The sequence below is a fragment of the Nomascus leucogenys genome, chromosome 22a (genome assembly GCF_006542625.1).
Source record: "Nomascus leucogenys isolate Asia chromosome 22a, Asia_NLE_v1, whole genome shotgun sequence".
NCBI lineage: Eukaryota > Metazoa > Chordata > Mammalia > Primates > Hylobatidae > Nomascus > Nomascus leucogenys.
This window is the reverse complement of record NC_044402.1, coordinates 97,875,601-97,896,611: the sequence shown is the minus strand read 5'-3', so window position 1 is coordinate 97,896,611 and position 21,011 is coordinate 97,875,601. Positions and strand designations below refer to the sequence as shown.

Below are 21,011 nucleotides of genomic sequence, written 5' to 3'. Positions count from 1 at the left end.
AAGATGGATAGGAAAGCTGGCTGGAGAGGTAGTAATAAGTCCACCATACCCATCTCCCTTCCTAGGCTTCTGTGATTTTGACAGCCCCAAGCTGGGAAGATCCAGGAATGTGTTCTGTGAGCAGGCAAGGGTGGCACCTCTCTACGTGTTTCAAAACCTCTTACTCTTCCAAGTGGTCCAAGAGCTACACTTAGGATTGCAAGGTTGAAGAAGGAAAGAAATCCTCAATGTCCATTCCATGTTTTTGTCATTTTATAAACTAAATTTCTTAGCCACGCTTCCACTGTATCCATCATAACGCTATCCAAGATTGTGTCCAACACAATGTTTTATGATTGCTGGTAAAATTCTGACTTCAATCTTTTGCTTTTAAGATACCAACAGTGAAAACTGAAAGGTAGAATGGTAGAACACCCTAAATTCAACTAATGTGTCACTAGGTCTCATGTATTTTTAATGGGTCACCCTTTTTTGTAAATAGGAATGACTGAAAAGTTAGTAGATTTTTATCAAAGGTTTTTATTAGTTCTGCATCCAAATCTTAGTATAATTTCCTCCAACTTTACAGTGAAAATATCAGAAGAAAGTGAGGAAGTATATGAGAAAGGCTAAAAATGTAGCATGGGAAATCTTTATTTCTTTATTGACATAGAGAAATATTCACAATATAGTGCTAAATGGGAAAGTGAGGCATAAAACGTTTTATGAGCCGGGCATCATGCCTCACAACTGTAATTAATCCCAGCACTTTGGGAGGCCAAGGTGGGCAGATCATTTAAGATTAGAAGTTCGAGACCAGCCTGGCCAATATGGTGAAACCCTGTCCCTACTAAAAATACAAAAATTAGCTGGGCGTGGTGGTGCATGCCTGTAATCCCAACTACTTGGGAGGCTGAGGCAGGAGAATCGCTTGAACCTGGGAGGCAGAGGATGCAGTGAGCCAAGATCGTGCCACTGCACTCCAGCCTGGGTGACAGAGTGAAACTCTAACTCAAAAAAAAGTTTTATGTACTGTTTCTATACATCGTCTGTGTGCATGCAAACATACATATATTTAGAGAAAAAATTAGGAAAATATGCTGAGGTTTTAACAGTTGTATTTCTAGGAGATGGAATTATAGGTGGGTTTTCCTTTTTTGTTTGTTTTTGTCACGTTTCCCATATTAAATGTGTTATTTTTATGATTGAAGGAAATTTTTATTTAAGAAACACACAAATCTTTTACAGCAAATCTACTCATATTTTTGCAGATGTAGGTAAGACAGTGTGAAAAGAATAGAGTAAGAGACTCGGGCTACAATTCCAGGCAAGCTATTCCATGACCTTGGATAAATCCTGTTTTGTCTCTGGGTCTGGGCCCCACCTCTGTAGAATAAGGGGACTGAAGTAGATAATCTCCAAGAACTAGTTGGGCTTCAGACTTCTACAGTCTAAATTATGAGAACATCACAGTTTGGTTTGTTGGAAATGTTATTATTTAATGTGAAATGAGGGTGGGGTAGGAGAGGTGATATGATTGCTGAAGATGTATTTATTAAACTTAACATGTCACGTGTGTCTGTGTGAAGAGACCACCAAACAGGCTTTGTGTGAGCAATAAAGCTTTTTAATCACCTGGGTGCAGGTGGGCTGAGTCCAAAAAGAGAGTCAGCGAAGGGAGACAGGGGTAGGGCCATTTTATAGGATTTGGGTAGGTAGTGGAAAATTACAGTCAAAGGGGGTTGTTCTCTGGCAGGCAGGGGCGGGGGTCACAAGGTGCTCAGTGGGGGAACTTCTGAGCCAGGAGAAGGAATTTCGCAAGGTAATGTCATCAGTTAAGGCAGGAACCAGCCATTTTCACTTCTTTTGTGATTCTTCAGTTACTTCAGGCCATCTGGATGTATACGTGCAGGCTTGGGCTCAGAGGCCTGACATTCCTGTCTTCTTATATTAATAAGAAAAATAAAATGAAATAGTGGTAAAATGTTGGGGTGGCGAAAATTTTGGGGGGTGGTATGGAGAGATAATAGGCAGTGTTTCTCAGGGCTGCTTCAAGCAGGTTTAGGGGCAGCATGGAAACCTAGAGTGGGAGAGATCAAGTTGAAGGAGGATTTTGTGGTAAGGGGTGATATTGTGGGGTTGTTAGAGGGAGTATTTGTCATATAGAATGATTGGTGATGGCCTGGATGCAGTTTTGTATGAATTGAGAAACTAAATGGAAGACATAAGGTCCGAATAAGAGGAGAAAACAAAAGAAGACATTTATGCAGCCAAAAAACACATGAAAAAATGCTCATCATCACTGGCCATCAGAGAAATGCAAATCAAAACCACAATGAGATACCATCTCACACCAGTTACAATGGCCATCATTAAAAAGTCAGGAAACAACAGGTGCTGAAGAGGATGTGGAGAAATGGGGACACTTTTACACTGTTGGTGAGAGTGTAAACTAGTTCAACCATTGTGGAAGACAGTGTGGCGATCTAGAACTAGAAATACCATTTGACCCAGTGATCCCATTACTGGGTATATACCCAAAGGATTATAAATCATGCTACTATAAAGACCCATGCATGCGTATGTTTATTGCGGCACTATTCACAATAGCAAAGACTTAGAACCAACCCAAATGTCCGTCAATGATAGACTGGATTAAGAAAATGTGGCACATATACACCATGGAATACCATGCAGCCATAAAAAATGATGAGTTCATGTCCTTTGTAGGGACATGGATGAAACTGGAAATCATCATTCTCAGTAAACTGTCGCAAGGACAAAAAACCAAACACCGCATGTTCTCACTCATAGGTGGGAATTGAACAATGAGAACACATGGACACAGGAAGGGGAACATCACACTCCGGGGACTATTGGGGGGTGGGGGGAGGGGGGAGGGACAGCATTAGGAGATATACCTAATGTAAATGACGAGTTACTGGGTGCAACACACCAACAGGGCACATGGACACATATGTAACAAACCAGCACATTGTGCACATGTACCCTGAAACTTAAAGTACAATAAAAAAAAAAAAGAACTAAGAATTCGGAGGACCCAGGACATCCAATTAGCAAGTGCCCAAGGGAGTTCAGCATAATTACTTGCTTGGTTGGAGAGTTTTGGTGCTCTATTCCTTGAGTTTTTTATGTTGTCATACACCAGGCCAGATTGATTTAGGTAAAAACAACACTCTTCATTAAAAAATATGCAGAGTCCTCATTTTTCAGCAGTGAGTAAGTCAAGGCCTCGGCGGTTTTGGAGGACAACTGCAGCTAGAGAGTCAACTTGGGCCTGAAGGACTGATAAAGTTTGTGATACGTCTGTCATGCTAGCAGAGAAGTCACTAGAGAGGCTACGAAAGGTCATGACAGAGGTTGAAATGCCTGCTATTCCAGTACCGAGAGCATTAGTGGAGGCAGAACGTCCTAAACTGACAAGCAAGGGAATTAGTGGAATAACTCTTTTTTGTCGTGTTGGTGTCATGCGGGGAACAGGGAGCTCTTCAGTCCCATTTGCAAATTGAATTTTGGGAGTAAGGAAAACTAATATGCATGTGCCTGTCCAATTAGCAGGTAGACACATGTAGGTAGAGGAGCCACAGAGGAAGAAGAGACCTTGTACAAAGCAAAACTGGAAATGCAAAGTAAAAAGATGAGAAAGAGTGCTAAAAGACGTGTCTTGTACCCAGACTCCTCGGGAACCAGCTAGGGCAGCAGCTGTCAGAGGTTGTAATGGGGACTGATGGGGTAACTGCGTAGAGGGGGAGGTTCGATTTTCACGGTGTGTGAGAAAACGTTGAATATCTATGAGCAACTTTTCACTGTTATTTACGGGGCTGGGTATAAGTAAACAAGAAGAGGGCCTGGGAGGAGAGTCTGACGAGCAAGGGGAAGGTAGACAAGTATGGAGTGAAATGCAGGGTAAGTGCCTTCGTAAGCAGTAATTACTGCTAATGTTTTAAGTTTGCCAGTATTGATAGAGGGCTTATCTGTAATGCGGAGCTGGGAGGCTCCAATTGTTTCAGTGGTGTGTGTAGTTGGGCTTTGGCAATGAAGAGTGAAGGAACATCAAGAAGGTGAAAGGTTACCTGGGGGAATTCCAGTGGGTCTTTGCTGAGAGATAAAAAAAGGAGCAGCCACAGGAATAGTAGTTTGTGTTGTGAAGGGTCCGAATATGTGGGGAGTAGAGTTGATATAAGGAGAAAGGTTTTTTAAGTAAGTGCGGAGGAGGGCGGCAGCTTGCTGATGTGAAATGTCTGGGGAGATCTTGCTGGACCTGTCTAGAAAGTAAATGAGTTCTTCAGGAGAGTAAAAGTGAGGGCTGTTAAAGGAAGTTCAGAGGTGTAGGGAGACAGGAGATGTTGCCCAGTCTGTATGTAAGGCGGGGACAGCTGTGTAGGCAGAGGAAGAAAGGGAAATGCAAAGCCAGCAATTGTTCAGTAAGGAGGGATTAGAAACGGCTAGGAGAGAGTGAGATTGATAGTGTGGTGGAGATAGCTGGGGAGAGGTAGAAGGTGGCATAAGAATGGGAATAAGAGTGAGTATAAAAGTAAAAAATAGATCTTCATCAGGGTGAAAATATTGGAGTGTGCCCTGTCAGCAAATATCATCTATTCACTTTAAGAGAGACTTAAAAGTGGCAGTTTGAGGTAAAACCAGGAGATATCAGTTATGATGGTTTGAAGGAAAAGTGTAAACCAGCAGTGTAAACAAGGGCAGGGCATTTACAAGTAGTTGAGAATGGTGAATAAGAGTATGACTAGACAGAAGATAGTACGGATGACAAGTTTTTGGGGTGCAGTCCAAGTAGTGAGGGTGGCTGCAAAAAGCCCTGTTGTAAAAAGTAGGGTAAAGATGATTAGACTTAAGAGAATGAAGGGATGTATTAGGCTCATGAGGGTTCTTACCGTTCTTCAGAAATGCGAGTGAGTTTAAGCGAAGTAGGAGAGAGAGTACTTGTGACTTCCAGGAGGAAGAGGAGGGATTAGGCTGGCTGTCCGATGGACACAGCTTTATTCTGGAATGGTGAGACCAGTGGGGAGGATCCTGCAGGTGGACGGCAGTTGGGTTACTATAGATGACTAAGTAGGGTCCAGTCCATCAAAGTTGTAGAGTTTGAGGGGTCAGATTCTTAACAAGAACTGATTGTCCAGCTAGGGTGTCTTCATATGGCTGGTAATCTGGAGTAGGCAAGAGAAGATAAGCAGCCTGGCAAATTTCCTGTCTAGCCTGCTGGAGGACTGGAAGATTGTTGCCTAGAGGGCTGGTGTCTGGGATGAGGTTGGGGCTGAGCAAGAAAGTGCATCCATGTAAAAGTTCAATGGACTGTACCCTGTAGCATCTCGAGGACAGATTCTAATCCTGAGAAGGGCAAGAGGTAGAAGTACTGTCCAGTCCTCATGTCTAAAACACCAAAAGCAATGGCAACAAAAGCCAAAATTGACAAATGGGATCTAATCAAACCAAAGAGCTTCTGCACAGCAAAAGAAACTACCATCAGAGTGAACAGGCAACCTACAGAATGAGAGAAAATTTTTGCAATCTACTCATCTGACAAAGGGCTAATATCCAGAATCTACAAAGAACTCAAACAAATTTACAAGAAAAAAACAAAGAACCCCATCAAAAAGTGGGCAAAGGATATGAATAAACACTTCTCAAAAGAAGACATTTATGCAGCCAACAGACACATGAAAAAATGCTCATCATCACTGGCCATCAGAGAAATGCAAATCAAAACCACAATGAGATACCATCTCACACCAGTTAGAATGGCCATCATTAAAAAGTCAGGAAACAACAGGTGCTGGAGAGGATGTGGAGAAATAGGAACACTTTTACACTGTTGGTGGGAGTGTAAATTAGTTCAACCATTGTGGAAGACAGTGCAGCGATTCCTCAAGGATCTAGAACTAGAAATGCCATTTGACCCAGCAATCCCATTGCTGGGTGTATACCCAAAGGATTATAAACCATGCTACCATAAAGACACATGAACACATATGTTTATTGTGGCACTATTCAGAACAGCAAAGACTTGGAACCAACCCAAATGTCCATCAATGATAGACTGGATTAAGAAAATGTGGCACATATACACCATGGAATACTATGCAGCCATAAAAAAGGATGATTTCATGTCCTTTGTAGGGACATGGATGAAACTGGAAATCATCATTCTCAGTAAACTATCACAGGGACAAAAAAACCAAACACTGCATGTTCTTACTCATAGGTTGGAATTGAACAATGAGAACACTTGGACACAGGAAGGGGAACATCACGCACCTGGACCTGTCATGGGGTGGGGGGAGTGGGGAGGGATAGCATTAGGAGATATACGTAATGCAAACAACGAGTTAATGGGTGCAGCACACCAACATGGCACATGTATACATATGTAACAAACCTGCATATTGTGCACATGTACCCTAGAACTTAAAGTATAATTTAAAAAAAAAAAAGAAGTACTGTCCAGTCCTTTTTAAGTTGGAGGCTGAGCTTGGTGAGGTGTGTCTTTAGAAGACCTTTAGTCTGTTCTACCTTTCCTGAAGACTGAGGATGGTAAAGGGTATGAAGGTTCCACTGAATACCAAGAGCCTGAGAAACTGCTGGGGTGATTTGACTAGTAAAGGCCGGTCCATTATCAGAATGTATAAAGGTGGGAAGGCCAAACTGAGGAATTACATCTGACAGAAGGGAAGAAATGACCACGGTGGCCTTCTCAGACCCTGTGGGAAAGGCCTCTACCTATCCAGTTCAAGTGACTACCCAGACCAAGAGATATTTTAGTTTCCTGACTCAGGGCATGTGAGTAAAGTCAATTTTCCAGTCCTGGGCATGGGCAAATCCCCGAGCTTGATGTGTAGGGAAGGGAGGGGACCTGAACAATCCCTGAGGGGTAGTAGAATAGCAGACAGAACACTGAGAAGTGATTTCCTTAAGGATATATTTCCACGATGGAAAGGAAATGAGAGGTTCTAAGAGGCAGACTAACAGCTTGTAACCTACATGGAAAAGGTTATGAAATGACGACAGAATAGAATGGACTGTGAGGCTGGAAGGAGATATTTTCCTTGGTCTAAGAACCATTTGCCTTATGTGGGAAGAGATTGATAGCTGGAAGATTCAGTGGGGGAGTAGGTGGGAGTGACTGATGAGAAGGAGAAAAATTGGCCGTAAGGGACAGAAATTGGAACACTAGCTGCTTCTTTACCTACCTTATCAGCATAAGCGTAGCCCTGAGCGATGGGATTTGATGCCTTTTGATGGCTGTTGCAGTGAATGACTCCAGCTTCCTTTGGAAGTAAAGCGGCCTTGAGAAGAGTTTTTATTAAAGAGGCATTAACGATGGAGGACCCTTGTGTAGTGAGGAAACCTCTTTCTGCCCATATAACAGCATCGTGGTGCAAGATATGCAAGGCATATTTAGAGTCAGTGTAAATATTGATGCGTAGTCCTTTGCAAGAGTGAGGGCTTGAGTGAAGGCAATGAGTTCAGCTTGCTGAGAGGTAGTAGAGGGGGGCAGAGCGGTAGCCTCAGTGATAGATGTGTAAGATACTATAGCATAGCCTGCCTTTGCTGGTGAGTGGCAATTAGGCCTGGTAGAACTGCCATCGATAAACCAAGTGTGATCAGGGTGAGGAACAGGAAAGAAGGAAATATGGGGAAATGGAGTGAATGTCAGGTGGATCAGAGAGATACAGTTATGGGGGTCAGTTGTGGTATCCAGAATAATGTGGGAGGCCGGACTGAAGTCTGGGCCAGGAACAATGGTAACTGTGGGAGACTCAACAGAGAGTGAGTATAGCTGAAGGAGCTGGGGAGCAGAAAGTATATGTGTCAGATGTGAGGAAGAAAATAGGTTTTGGAAGTTATGAGAACTGTAGAGAGTGAGTTGAGCATAGTTTGTGATTTTGAGGGCCTCTAAAAGTATTAGGGCAGCAGCAGCCACCACACAGAAACATGATGGCCGGCCTAAAACAGTAAGGTCAAGTTGTTTGGGCAAAAAGGCTACAGGGCACGGCCCCAGTCCTTGTGTAAGAATCCCGACTGCACAGCCCTGCACTTTGGCTATGTGTCATGAAAAGGGTTGGGATGAGTCAGGGAAAGCTAATGTGGGAGCAGTCTCTAAAGCTGTCTTCAAGCAATGAAAAGAGGAGTGGGGAAAGGATTTAGGATCTATGGGGTCAGCTAGGTTTCCTTTTGTAAGTTTATATAATGGTTTTGTTAGGCTGGCAAAACCAGGTATCCAAAGGTGAAAGTATCCAACCATGGCCAGGAAGGAAAGGAGTTGTTGTTTTGTAGAAGGGGTTGGGGTTTGAGAGATCAGTTGGACATGATTGGCAGGGAGAGTTTTTATGAAGAGTTATGTTTTTATGAAGAATTATGCCGAGGTAGGTAATGGATGGAGAATAAATTTGAGCTTTGGAGGGGGATACCAGATATCCCTTGGAGAATAAATGTTGAAGGAGCAGGAGGGTGTCTTGTTGAGAAGATTTAAAGGTGGGGCTACAAAGTAGAAGGTCATCAATATATTGAATAAAGTGAGAAGTGGAGGGGTGGAAAGAAAGTAAATCATGAGAAAGAGCTTGGCTGAAGTAATGAGGGCTGTCCCTGAAAGTTGCGACAGCACAGCCCAGGTAAGCTGCTGGGACTGATGGGTGTCAAGGTCAGCCCAGGTACAAGCAAAGAGAGGCTGGGCCAAGGGGTACAGGGGAATAGTGAAAAAAGCATCTTTAAGATCAAGAACGGAATAGTGAGTTGTGGAGGAAGGTACTGAGGACAAAAGAGTGTACAGATTGGGCACCACAGGATGGATAGGCAAAACAATTTGGTTGATAAGGCACAGATCCTGAACTAACCTATGAGACTTGTCTGGTTTTTGGACAGGTAAAATGGGGGAATTGTAAGGAGAGTTTATAGGTTTTAGAAGCCCATGCTGTAGCAGGTGAGAGATAACAGGCTTTAATCCCTTAAAGCCCGTTGTGGGATGGGATACTGGCATTGAGCAGGGTAAGGGTGATTAGGTTTTAATGGGATAGTAATGGGCATGTGATTGGTTGCCAGGGAGTGAGTAGAGATGTCCCATACTTGTGGGTTAAGGTGGGGGGATACGAGAGGAAGACATGAAGGAGGCTTTGGGTTGGGAAGAAGGACAGCAATGAGATGTGGCTGTAGTCCAGGAATAGTCAGGGAAGCAGATAATTTGGTTAAAATGTCTCAGCCTAATAAGGAGGAGCAGTCTGGGGAGGAGGGGAGAGGTCAGATGGGTCGGTAGAAGAGGAAGATTGGAAAGACTCAGTGACACTTGGGGTTGGGACTGAGGGGACAGGTAGGAGGGAAAGAAGGAGGATTTGGGAGGAGTCACATTGGGAACAGCGGCTAGGGAGGGACTGATGTGTAAAAGAATGCCTGGACATCAGGCACCTCAGACCGTTTGCCCATTTTATGACAAGAATTATCTAGCTCTTGTAGGATGGAAAAATCAAAAGTGCCATTTTCTGGCTATTTGGAACAATTGTCGAGTTTGCATTGCAGTCAAGTGGCATTGCAGAAGAAAATAAGACATTTAGGTTTTAGGTCGGGTGTGAGTTGAAGAGGTTTTAACTTCTTGAGAACACAGGCTAAGGGAGAAGAAAGAGGAATGGAGGATGGAAGGTTGCCCATAATGAAGGAGGCAAGCCCAGAGAAAAGACAGAGTAGAGACATGGAGAGAAGGGGTGGGGGGCAATTGCCCCCCAGGCAAGGTGGTGCTTACCACCCAGGGAAAGTGGTAGTTGCCACTAAGATGAAGGATCAAGGCAGGCATCCCTGCAGTGATCAGACACCTCTGAAACGTGGGTGAATAATCAGACAGGCGTCCCCGCAGTTATTAAACACCAAGGGAAGACGTCTTCCTGAGTCTGTGACCAGCGTCAGAGTTTTGGGTTCACAGATAAAATGCGTCTCCTCTATCTCTGCCAGAAAAGGAAAGGGACTAACATTAAGATAAGGGAGACATTGAAGGGTGGCACCAAGATTGAAAGGAGAAAGAGGTTGAGGGATAGTGAGAGAGATTGGAGACGAGAGTAAAAGGGGCCGCTTACCTGATTTAAAATTGGTGAGATGTTCCTTGGGCTGGTTGGTCTGAGGACCCAAGGTTGTAGGTGGATCTTTCTCATGCCGCAAAGAGCAGGAGGACAGGGGATTGATCTGCCAAGGGAGGTCCCCCAATCCGAGTCACGGCACCAAATGTCATGCGCATCCATGTGAAGAGACCACCAAACAGGCTTTGTGTGAGCAGTAAAGCTTTTTAATCACCTGGGTGCAGGCGGGCTGAGTCCAAAAAGAGTCAACGAAGGGAGATATGGGTGGTGCAGTTTTATAGGATTTGGGTAGGTAGTGGAAAATTACAGTCAAAGGGGGTTGTTCTCTGGCGGGCAGGGGTGGGGGTCACAAGGTGCTCAGTAGGGGAATTTCTGAGACAGGAGAAGGAATTTCACAAGGTAATGTCATCAGTTAAGGCAGGAAATGGCCATTTTCACTTCTTTTGTGATTCTTCAGTTACTTTAGGCCATCTGGATGTATCCGTGCGGCTTGGGCTCAGAGGCCTGACATAACAGTCATGTGGTAAAAAAAAAAAAAAAAAGAAAAAAGTGTGTGTTGGTATAGAAGTCTTTTTAGAGGCGCAGTGCTAAGTATTTTGCCGTCTTTTAACATTCAAAATTTACATTTGGTGGCTGTTTACTTATTAATGCTTATTTTAAAGTGAATTACTATGAATATCTTATTATTCTGAATAGCATCCCATTTTTCTTAAGAAAATTCTTGTTAAGTATGTGAGAATTGGCCTCTATTAGCTGCTATATAATGAGGAATTTATTGCAAAATTTACCTTTGGCCCTAGCGCTGGTGAGGAAGGCAAGATCCAGGAAGCCCCCAGGGACCCTCACCTTCCCCTTTTGATTCTGTCGGTGTTGAGAGCATTGAGAGCATCATTCAAGAGTGAATGCATTCAGGCTGGGCGCGGTGGCTCACACCTGTAATCCCAGCACTTTGGGAGGCTGAGGCAGGCAGATCACTTAAGTCCAGGAGTTCAACACCAGCCTGGCCAACATGGCAAAATCCCGTCTCTATAAAAAATAGAAAAATTACCCGGGCATGGTGGTGCACGCTTGTAATCCCAGCTACTCTGGAGGCTGAGGCAGGAGAATTGCTTGAGCCCGGGAGGTAGTCAAGCAATTGTAAATAGTAATGACTGAAAAGTCGGGAGGTGGTCAGTACAGTGAGTGGAGATTGTGCTACTGCACTCCAGCCTGGGTGACAGAGAGAAATTCTGTCTCAAAAAAAGAGTGAATGCATTCGTTATGCATGTGGGAAAGATAGCCACTGGCCAGGCTTGAGAAAGGAGCGCAGTCTGGCAGTGTTCATCAGCTGTATCTGAAGCCAAAAGACTGCATCCTTGCTGACCAATGCCCCAGTGCAGGGAAGACAGTGCCATTCTCAAATTTTGTACCTTTTCTGAGAGTAAATCTGTCAGGTTCCACCACATATATTAATTTCAATAAATTTGGTGAATAGCAATAAACAGGAAAAGAACTGAAGAGCTGATATTTGCATTTGATGAATGCAAGGGTGCCAATGGAAAACGCGACAACAACCAAACTGTGTCTAACTTGGGGCCACAAAGGTGGGCCTTTGTTGAGGAATGACCTATGGTAGACTTTGTGGACCCCGAATATATGAGATAGGTCTCAGTTAATTTAGAAAGTTTATTTTGCCAAGCTTAAGGACACACTCCCATGACCAGCCTCAGGAGGTCCTGATGACATGTGCCCAAGGTTGTCAGAGCACAGTTTTGTTTTATACATTTTAGGGAGACATGAGATATCAATCAACATATGTAAGATGAACTTTGGTTCCATCCAGAAAGATGGGACTAAAGGCAGGACAACTCCAGATGGGGAGGGGTAGATAAGAGAAAAGTGGCTGCATTATTTTGAGTTTCCATTAGCTTCTCCAAAAGAGGCAATCAGATATCCTTTTATCTCAGTGAGCAGAGGGGTGAATGAATAGAATGGGAGGCAGGTTTGCCTGAAGCCATTCTCAGCTTGACTTTTCCTTTTAGCTTGGTAATTTTGGCGCCCCAAGTTTATTTTCCTTTCACAACTTTTTCCCTTAAACTTGCCCAACTCTGGTAACTTGGCCAAGAAAAAGATGAGCTGCCTCTGAGCTGCCAATAAACTCCTTTCTATGCAACCCCCTGGGGCTGCATCTTCCTGTACAAACAGTGTCATAAACGGTATTACATTCCACAGTAGCTCACAAAATCCACTTTAATAAAGCTGTTTGTTTGCTTTGTATATTTGCTGTAAAAACCAGTAGAAAATACCCGGTTATTTTATGCACTGCATTTCAACGGACGAATCGTTAACAAACTTCGGTAAGATCAGCCTGGGTATCTGATTTCTACAATTTTTCTAAGAATTTTATAATTTCACCTCTTACATTTAGGAAAAATGCAACCCTAGTTCCCAAATAACATATAAATGAATTTTCAGTAAATGAGCTCTTTGTAAACTGGGAAATTACTGTGATTTTTAAATGTACCTTTAAATCTATATTCAGTTTTATGTGCCTAGGAGGATATGATCATATTCTCCAATATCTGCCATGTTATCAGTATTAAATAAGCTCTTAAGGGCCAGACACAGTGGCTCACACCAGTAATCCCAGCACTTTGGGGGGCAGAGGTGGGCAAAACGCTGAGGTCAGGAGTTCAAGACCAGCCTGGCCAACATGTTGAAACCCCATCTCTACTAATAATACAAAAATTAGCTGGCAAGGTGGCACATGCCTGGAGTCCCAGCTACTCAGGAGGCTGAGGTGGAGAATTGCTGGAACCCAGGAGGGAGAAGCTACAGTGTGCTGAGATTGCACTCCAGCCTGGGCAACAGAGCAAGACTCTTGTCTCAACAACAACAACAAAAAAGGCTCTTATAATGAAATCTCATCAGGATCCTGAACATCAAAGTTAAGCAGCTAATTCTCCTTGTTGTGCTTTCGCTTTTTTGACTTAGCTATCTTATTTTTTTCATATATATATTATATATATGAAATTATATAATATATATCTATTACCTGAGGTCTCGCCATGTTGCCTAAGCTAGCCTCGAACTCCCAGGCCCAAGTAATCCTCCCATTTCAGCCTCATGAGTAGCTGGGACTACAGGCTCATGCCACTTTGCCCAGCTAGATACCTTATTTTGACTTAAGTTGCCTGGGCAGAGACCATGTCCCCTTTATTCTGGACTGAACCAAGAACATTCTCTGCCCTCAGTAAATATTTATTAGCAAAAACATCCACCATTGATCAGAGAGTTTGAATAAGCTGGATTGAATTGTTGAGCACTTATACTGTGTCAGGCAGAAGCAGTTTGCAGCAGGACAAGGAAAGGGTCCACTTCACCCTTGAAGACATTCTAACACTCGCTCAAAATAAACTCAGTCTGAATTATCTGTGTATATTAGTCTGTTCTCACGCTGCTAATAAAGACATACCCAAGACTGGGTAATTTTTAAAGGAAAGATGTTTAATACACTCACAGTTCCACGTGGTTAGGGAGGCCTCACAACCATGGTGGAAGGTGAATGAGGAGCAAAGTCATGTCTTACATGGCGGCAGGCAAGACAGCACGTGCAAGGGAACATCCCTTTATAAAACCATCAGATCTATGAGACTTATTCACTATTACAAGAACAGCACAGGAAAGACCCACCCCCATGATTCAATTACCTCCCACTGGGTCCCTCCCACAACACTTGGGAATTATGGGAGCTACAATTCAAGATGGGATTTGGGTGAGGACACAGCCAAACCATATCATTCTGCCCCAGCTCCTCCCGAATCTCACGTCCTCACATTTCAAAACCAATCATGCCTACCCAACAGTTCCCCAAAGTTGTTTTTTGTTTGTTTGTTTGTTTGTTTTTGAGATGGAGTCTTTCTCTTGTTGCCCAAGCTAGAATGCAATGGTTTGATCTTGGCTCACTGCAACCTCCACCTCCCAGATTCAAGTGATTCTCCTGCTTCAGCCTCCCAAGTAGCTGGGATTACAGGCATGTGCCACCACACTCAACTAATTTTTGCATTTTTAGTAGAGATGAGGTTTCACCATGTTGGTCAGGCTGGTCTGAAACTCCTGACCTCAAGTGTTCCTCCCATCTCAACCTCCCAAAGTGCTGCGATTACAGGTGTAAGCCACTGTGCCCAGCCAAAAGTCTTAACTAATTTCAGCATTAGCTCAAAAGTCCACAGTCCAACGTCTCATCTGAGACAAGGCAAGTCCCTTCTGCCTATGACCCTGTAAAATCAAAAGCAGGTTAGTTACTTCCTAGACACAGTGGGGGTACAGGCATTGGGTAAATACATCCATTCCAAATGGGAGAAATTGGCCAAAATGATGGGGTTACAGGCCCCATGCAAGTCCAAAATCAAGTGGGGCGATCAAATCTTAAAGCTCTAAAATTACCTCCTTTGACTCCCTGTCTAACATCCAGGTCACATTGATGGAAGAGATGGGTTCCCATGGCCTTGGGCAGCTCTGCCCCTGTGGCTTTGCAGGGTACAGACCCCTCCTGGCTGCTTTCATAGGCTGGCATTGAGTGTCTGAGGCTTTTCCAGGTGCACGGTTCAAGCTGTCAGTGGATCTACCATTCTGGGGTCTGGAAGATGGTGGCCCTCTTCTCACAGCTGCACTAGGCATTGTCCCAGTGGGGACTCCATGTGGGAGTTTCCACCCCCAATTCCCTTCCACACTGCCCTAGCAAGGTTCTCCATTAGGGCTCCATCCCTGCAGCACACCTCTACCTGGACATCCAGGTGTTTCCATACATCCCCTGAAATCCAGGCAGAGGTTCCCGAACCCCATTTCCTGACTTCTGTGTACCCACAGGCCCAAAACAACATGTGAGCCACCAAGGCTTGGGGCTTGCACCCTCTGAAGAAACAGCTTGAGCTCTACGTTGGCCACATATAGCCACAGCTGGGACGCAGGGCACCCAGTCCCAAGACTGCACAAAGCAGCAAGGCCCTAGGTCTGGCCCACAGAAACATTTTTTCCTCCTAGGCCTCCAGGCTTGTGATGGGAGGGGCTGCCATGAAATGCCCTGGAGACATTTTCTCCATTGTCTTGGCAATTAACATTTGGCTCCTTGTTACTTATGCAAATTTCTGCAGCCAGCTTAAATTTCTTCTCAGAAAATTGGTTTTTCTTTTCTATGGTATCATCAGTCTGCAAATGTAAACATAAGTTCCAGTTCCAGGGCGTAGTGGCGGGCGCCTGTAGTCCCAGCTACTCGGAGAGGCTGAGGCAGGAGAATGGCGTGAACCCGGGAGGTGGAGCTTGCAGTGAGCCGAGATCGCGCCACTGCACTCCAGCCTGGGTGAAAGAGCAAGACTCCGTCTCAAAAAAAAAAAAAAAAAAAAAAAAAAAGTTCCAGTTCCAGACCATATCTTTGTGAATACATAAAACTGAATGTTTTTAACAGTACCCAAATTACCTATTTAATGCTTTGCTGCTTAGAAATTTTTTTCTGCCAGATGCCCTAAATCATCTTTCTCAAGTTCAAAGTTCCACAAATCTTGAAGGCAAGGGCAAAATGCCACCAGTCTCTTTGCTAAAACATAGCAGGAGACACCTTTGCTCCAGTTCCCAACAATTTCCTCATCTCCACCTGAAATCATCTCAACCTGGACTTCATTGTCCATATCACTATAAGCGTTTTGGTCAAAGCCATTCAATAAGTCTCTAGGAAGTTCCAAACTTTCCCACATTTTCCTGTCCTCTTCTGAGCCCTTCAAACTGTTCCCACCTCTGCATGTTACCCAGTTCCAGTCGCTTCTACATTTTTTGGTATTTTTATAGCACCCCCCCACCACTCTACTAGTACCAATTTACTGTATTAATCTGTTCTCATCCTGCTAATAAAGACATACCCGAGACTGTGTAGTTTACAAAGGAAAGAGGTTTAATTGACCCACAGTTCCATGTGGGGAGGCCTCACAATCATGGCAGAAGGCAAATGAGGAGCAAAATCATGTCTCACATGGTGGCAGGCAAGAGAGAGCATGTGCAAGGGAACTCCCCTTTATAAAACCGTCAGATCTTATGATACTTATTCATGGGATAAGACCCACCCCCATGACTCGACTACCTCCCACCGGGCCCCTCCCACAACACATGGGAAATATGGGAGTTACAATTCAAGATGAGATTTGGGTGAGGACACAGCCAAACCATATCATTGTGACTCTTCTGTGCAGCCTGTGCCTACATGACATGGGTGTAAGGTGGCCATCAAAGCACCTTTTCTGCTCTATAGATCCCAGCTAACACTAAGAAGAAAAATATATTCGTATTTATACCTTGCTTTGTTCTCCCAAAGTATGATTTCAACAAATTTCCTTCCTTAGAGATGTCACTGAGGGCCGAGATGTGTACATAACATACCCACCAATAAGAATGATGTGCGAGGAACCTACAAAAAGTTACAAAACGGGAGAAGGGAGTTCATTTGTATTTGGGTGGAGAGGGGAATGTGGAGGTGGCTCTGAGCTGATCATTGAAGATTAGCAGGATTTTGAAGTGCTGGGGAAAAGGAGATTCCTGGAGGCAGAAAGGTAGCATGTGCTAGACCAGAGGGACAGGAAACACCCATCTTTTTAACTCTCCTGGTCGCCAATGTCTTGTGTTTCAGAAGAAAGCCAGCCGCCACATAAAAGGTGAAGACAAGAACAAAGCCACTAGTAGGAGCATCGGATTAGACACAACCGCGTCACAACCTGCAGAGAGCAGACACCCGCCTGAGGAGTGCCACCTTTCTCCCTCCCAGGAATGCTGGACAAAGGAGGGAAGGCTGGCACAGCACAACAGCTTCTCTGGGTTCAGCAGCAGTGACAGCGTCCTCCGGGAATTAGACGACGGACAGTTTGATCAGGAAGATGGAGTGACTCAGGTCACTTGTATGTGAGCCATGAGGTGAAGCAAAGGAAGGCCCTGTAAATAATTGTTAAAATCATTGCCAACTGACCTTATTGTATTACTTTCTCTGCATTTATGTAATATTTTTGAATTTTTCCAGACTCAGCCTTTCCTCTAATCTATGTAAACTTTGGCACAACCTCCCAGACAAGGAAGAATAACCAACATATTTATACATTTAGAATCATGTTTACACTTCTCTCAACTAAAACATCTGGTTAAACAGATGTTCCATTCGGTTATTACACAATAATCTATTTCAGCTTCTCATGAATGTACAAAGTAGACTTTCTTACAATTCCTGGTAAGGAGACTGAATATCTCAATCAGTATTTTACCTAATTAGAGAGAGTTATCAGGAAGTTACAGTCTTATTTAAGCTGAAAAATAATCTCTCTCTCTCTCTTTCTTTTTTTCCTCTCTCTCTCATACACACACACAGCTAATTAGTGAAAATAAACATCTATTTCCAAAATATAATAATTAATCCACATTTTGTCTTTAACTATAGCATGTATATACAAAGCAAGCCCCTATGTGTTAAAATATTTTTTGAAAAAAATCTTTTTTATATATCTTTGCTTTTACAGGGTCACCATGTCACCAACCCTGTACTGACCCATTGCACATAAATATTGTTGCTCCTAAAAGCCTAAAAATGCAGACAGCAAAGCAGCATCTCTTAAAATTCAATATGAAAAGAACCCATAATCTCAATACATAAATACCTTAGTAGAGCATAAGATTTAATTTTTTTTATTTTAAAGTCCAAATACTATGAAGAGAAAAAACATCAACTTCAAGTTGAAACTGAAGTCTTTTACATCTGTCTAGATTTGAATTCTGCTTTTATTTTGACTTGCTAAATCCTGAAGAATGTTGAAACCTAGAATTTTCAGTCCGGCAGGAGTAGAAAGTTGCTCATAGCACATGCGATGTGTATGATAACCTATTTTGTTTCATCTTGCTTTTCTTTCTCCATCTAACAGAGGTGGCTTTGCCCTGACCCAGTCTTTAACAATCTTTAAAATTCTACAAAATAGAGGATTTTCATTTATCTATGAAAGGCTTACTTTGAAAGATGGAACCTTCAAGTGAATTACAGCTTACTCTATCACTGATGAATTCAGCCTATTATATATTTTTATTAACATTGATGTTGACATTGTAAGATCATTTTAATAATAAAAACATCATTTTTATTGGATTATTGTTTTATTGAACACAAATATTCATATAATATGTTTGGTTTGGGGGTTTTTTGTGGCTTTTTTTGAAATGGAGTCTCACTCTGTCACCCAGGCTGGAATGCAGTGGCACAGTCTCAGCTCACTGCAACCTCCACCTCCTGGGTTCAAGCGATTCTCCTGCCTCAGCCTCCAGATTAGCTAGAACTACAGGCAGTGTGAGCCACCACACCCAGCTAATTTTTGTATTTTTAGTAGAGATGGGGTTTCACCATGTTGGCCAGGATGGTCTTGATCTCTTGACCTCGTGATCTGCCTGCCTCGTCCTCCCAAAGTGCTGGGATTACAGGCGTGAGCCACCATGCCTGGCCCTCATATAATGTTTTATACATATAACAGATATGTATTACATGTTATCAATTATATAGTGTATCTAAACTAAGTCAATCTCCACTAATTGCTGATAAAATTAACAGGAATTATTCCACTTTTATCATCCAGAAGTACAGTATAAAGGAATTTAAGAATATTCTGCTCAGTCTTATTCTATAGCAATAGCTGTCAACAATATTTGCAGAAATGGTTTTTGTTTTGACTTTTAGATGGACTTGAGTTCCATAATCAAGAGTTAATGGATTTTTGGTAGAAACAATCACTGCTTCCGGAGTCCGCAAAATGTAATGAAGTTAGGAAGCACAAAGAACAAATCAGAAAGATCCATTTTTCCCAATTCCAGGGTCTACAAGAGGTAGAGACTTATTTATCATTCAGTCCATATATACAGGGGATTGGAAGTAGCAAATTAAAAACAGAGATAGAAATTTATATTTGACTAAGAAAAAACTCAGAAATACAGCAATAACTTTTTTTTTTTTTTTTTTTTTGAGACAGAGTCTCACTCTGTTGCCCAGGCTGCAATCTCGGCTCACTGCAACCTCTGCCTCCAGCTTCAAGTGACTCTCCTGCCTCAGCCTCCTGAGTAGCAGGGATTACAGGCCTGCACCACCATGCCTAGCTAATTTTTGTAGTTTTAGTAGAGATGGGGTTTCACCATGTTGGCCAGGCTGGTCTCAAACTCCTGGCTTCAAGCAATACACCCGCCTTGGCCTCCCAATGTGCTGGGATTACAGGCGTGAGCCACTGCACCCAGCCAAGCAATCGCTTTTTTAAAAAATTTGTGTAAGCATATTTTCTCAGTTTATTTTTTTCTCCCCTCCCCTCTCAGCTTATTTTTAATCTGAGTTATTTCTTCTTATTAAAATAACTTTTATTAAAATAAACTTACTAGTCTGTCATATCCTCAAAACTTGTTTTAGAAGCATTTGCTCTAACAATTACCCTTAAGTTATGTGATGAATTTGTATGATAGTGAATAATTTATGACCAAGTTGTTCTAGAGCATTTTAAATATGAGCCTATTCTTTAAAAAAAAAAAAAAAGGGACAAAACTTCGGTTCTCTATGCCTAAAGAGTTAAATATCTCTAATCTTATTATCTGCCAGTTGTATATTCAGTTCTTTTTATAACACTATGGATTTCCTTAGGGGCTCTGGCATGTGAATTTTTAAAACCTGTAAGTTATAATGAAAGGTATCAAGATCTGAGATGTCGGGTGAAGATCTGCCATTCCCCTTGGTGAAGTATCTATGGCATTTTCATCTTTGTTTTCAATAACCAAGTGTTAATTCCATCCCATTTGGATTGAATATCACCTTGTTATCCTTCATGGACACATTTAACACTTACCTAATCACCAGGGAAATCAGCTCTGTGTCACTACAATTCATTTCAGTAAAAGAGAAAAGGAAAGGTCACCCTCTTTGAGAGATTCTAGGGCTTTCAGGATGAGGAGAAGCAGGAGACAGAGCTACAGTCTATTAAAATCACAACTATCTCCAAATCACTTGTGTTATCAGGAGCAGGTGTTTATATATTTGAATATAAATGTAACAGATGCATTTTCTTTTCTTTCATTCTGGAGTGCCGGAGGAGCTGTCCCGTTTTCCCACCCTTGCCTGTTATTGATTCCTCACCACCATTCCTTCTTGGCTAGAAGGACTGTGGCTCTTTCCCTCCCCATATGGCTAAAGAGGATTTCTTTCTCTTGAGTCTTCAGAGCCCCAGAGTAGTACTGTATGGAAAGTGTAAATTCAGATAGAGAATCAAATGAAGTGAAATTGCTAACAATGGGGATAGTATATAACTAAGCACACTTTATATAAAAATGTACTAGTGGATACATAGAAAAACTAGCTAAATGTTACTCATCAGAACTTGTAACATACTAATTTAAATAACATTTGCTGGTAATCTATCAACCCTTGAGAATGAATTTTATTTGTGCAATAGTGCAAAGTTTGCAGAACCAGGTCTGTCAGATGTTTAAGTTCTGAGATGGTGTTTGAGGCAGAAAATTAGGCAAAACTGTAAAATGATGAGCCTCAGTTTTGGTGAGGTTCATAAAGTTTTGGTGAAGACGACTGCAAAAGAAATGGGTTCTAAACATGTTTTGAGCACTCAAATTATTGTATTAAAAATACCAAGTAATTAAATCAATAGAGGGAATAAATGAATCATTTATGTGTAAGATAAATGTGTAAGTATCAAGGTGAGTTTTTTGTTTGTTTGTTTTTGTTTGTTTGAGACAGAGTCACACTCTGTTGCCCAGGCTGGAGTGCAGTGGCGTGATCTCAGCTCACTGCAGCCTCTGCCTCCTGGGTTCAAGCGAAATTCTCCCACCTCAGCCTCCCATGTAGCTGGGACTACAGGTGCACACCACCACACCCAGCTAATTTTTCTATTTTTAGTCAAGTAG

The 21,011-nt window shown here is 42.7% G+C and overlaps 1 protein-coding gene across 1 annotated transcript in view; it reads left to right on the top strand.

The window, feature by feature from the left end:
• Positions 1 to 20,789, top strand: part of RFTN2 (raftlin family member 2) — a 102,911-nt gene extending 82,122 nt beyond the window's left edge. The window contains exon 9 of the mRNA XM_003253895.4: positions 16,726 to 20,789. Within this exon, the coding sequence (XP_003253943.1) occupies positions 16,726 to 16,998 (273 nt within the window). The 3' untranslated portion in view covers positions 16,999 to 20,789. The remainder of the gene's footprint in view (positions 1 to 16,725) is intronic.
• Positions 20,790 to 21,011: the final 222 nt, after the last annotated feature.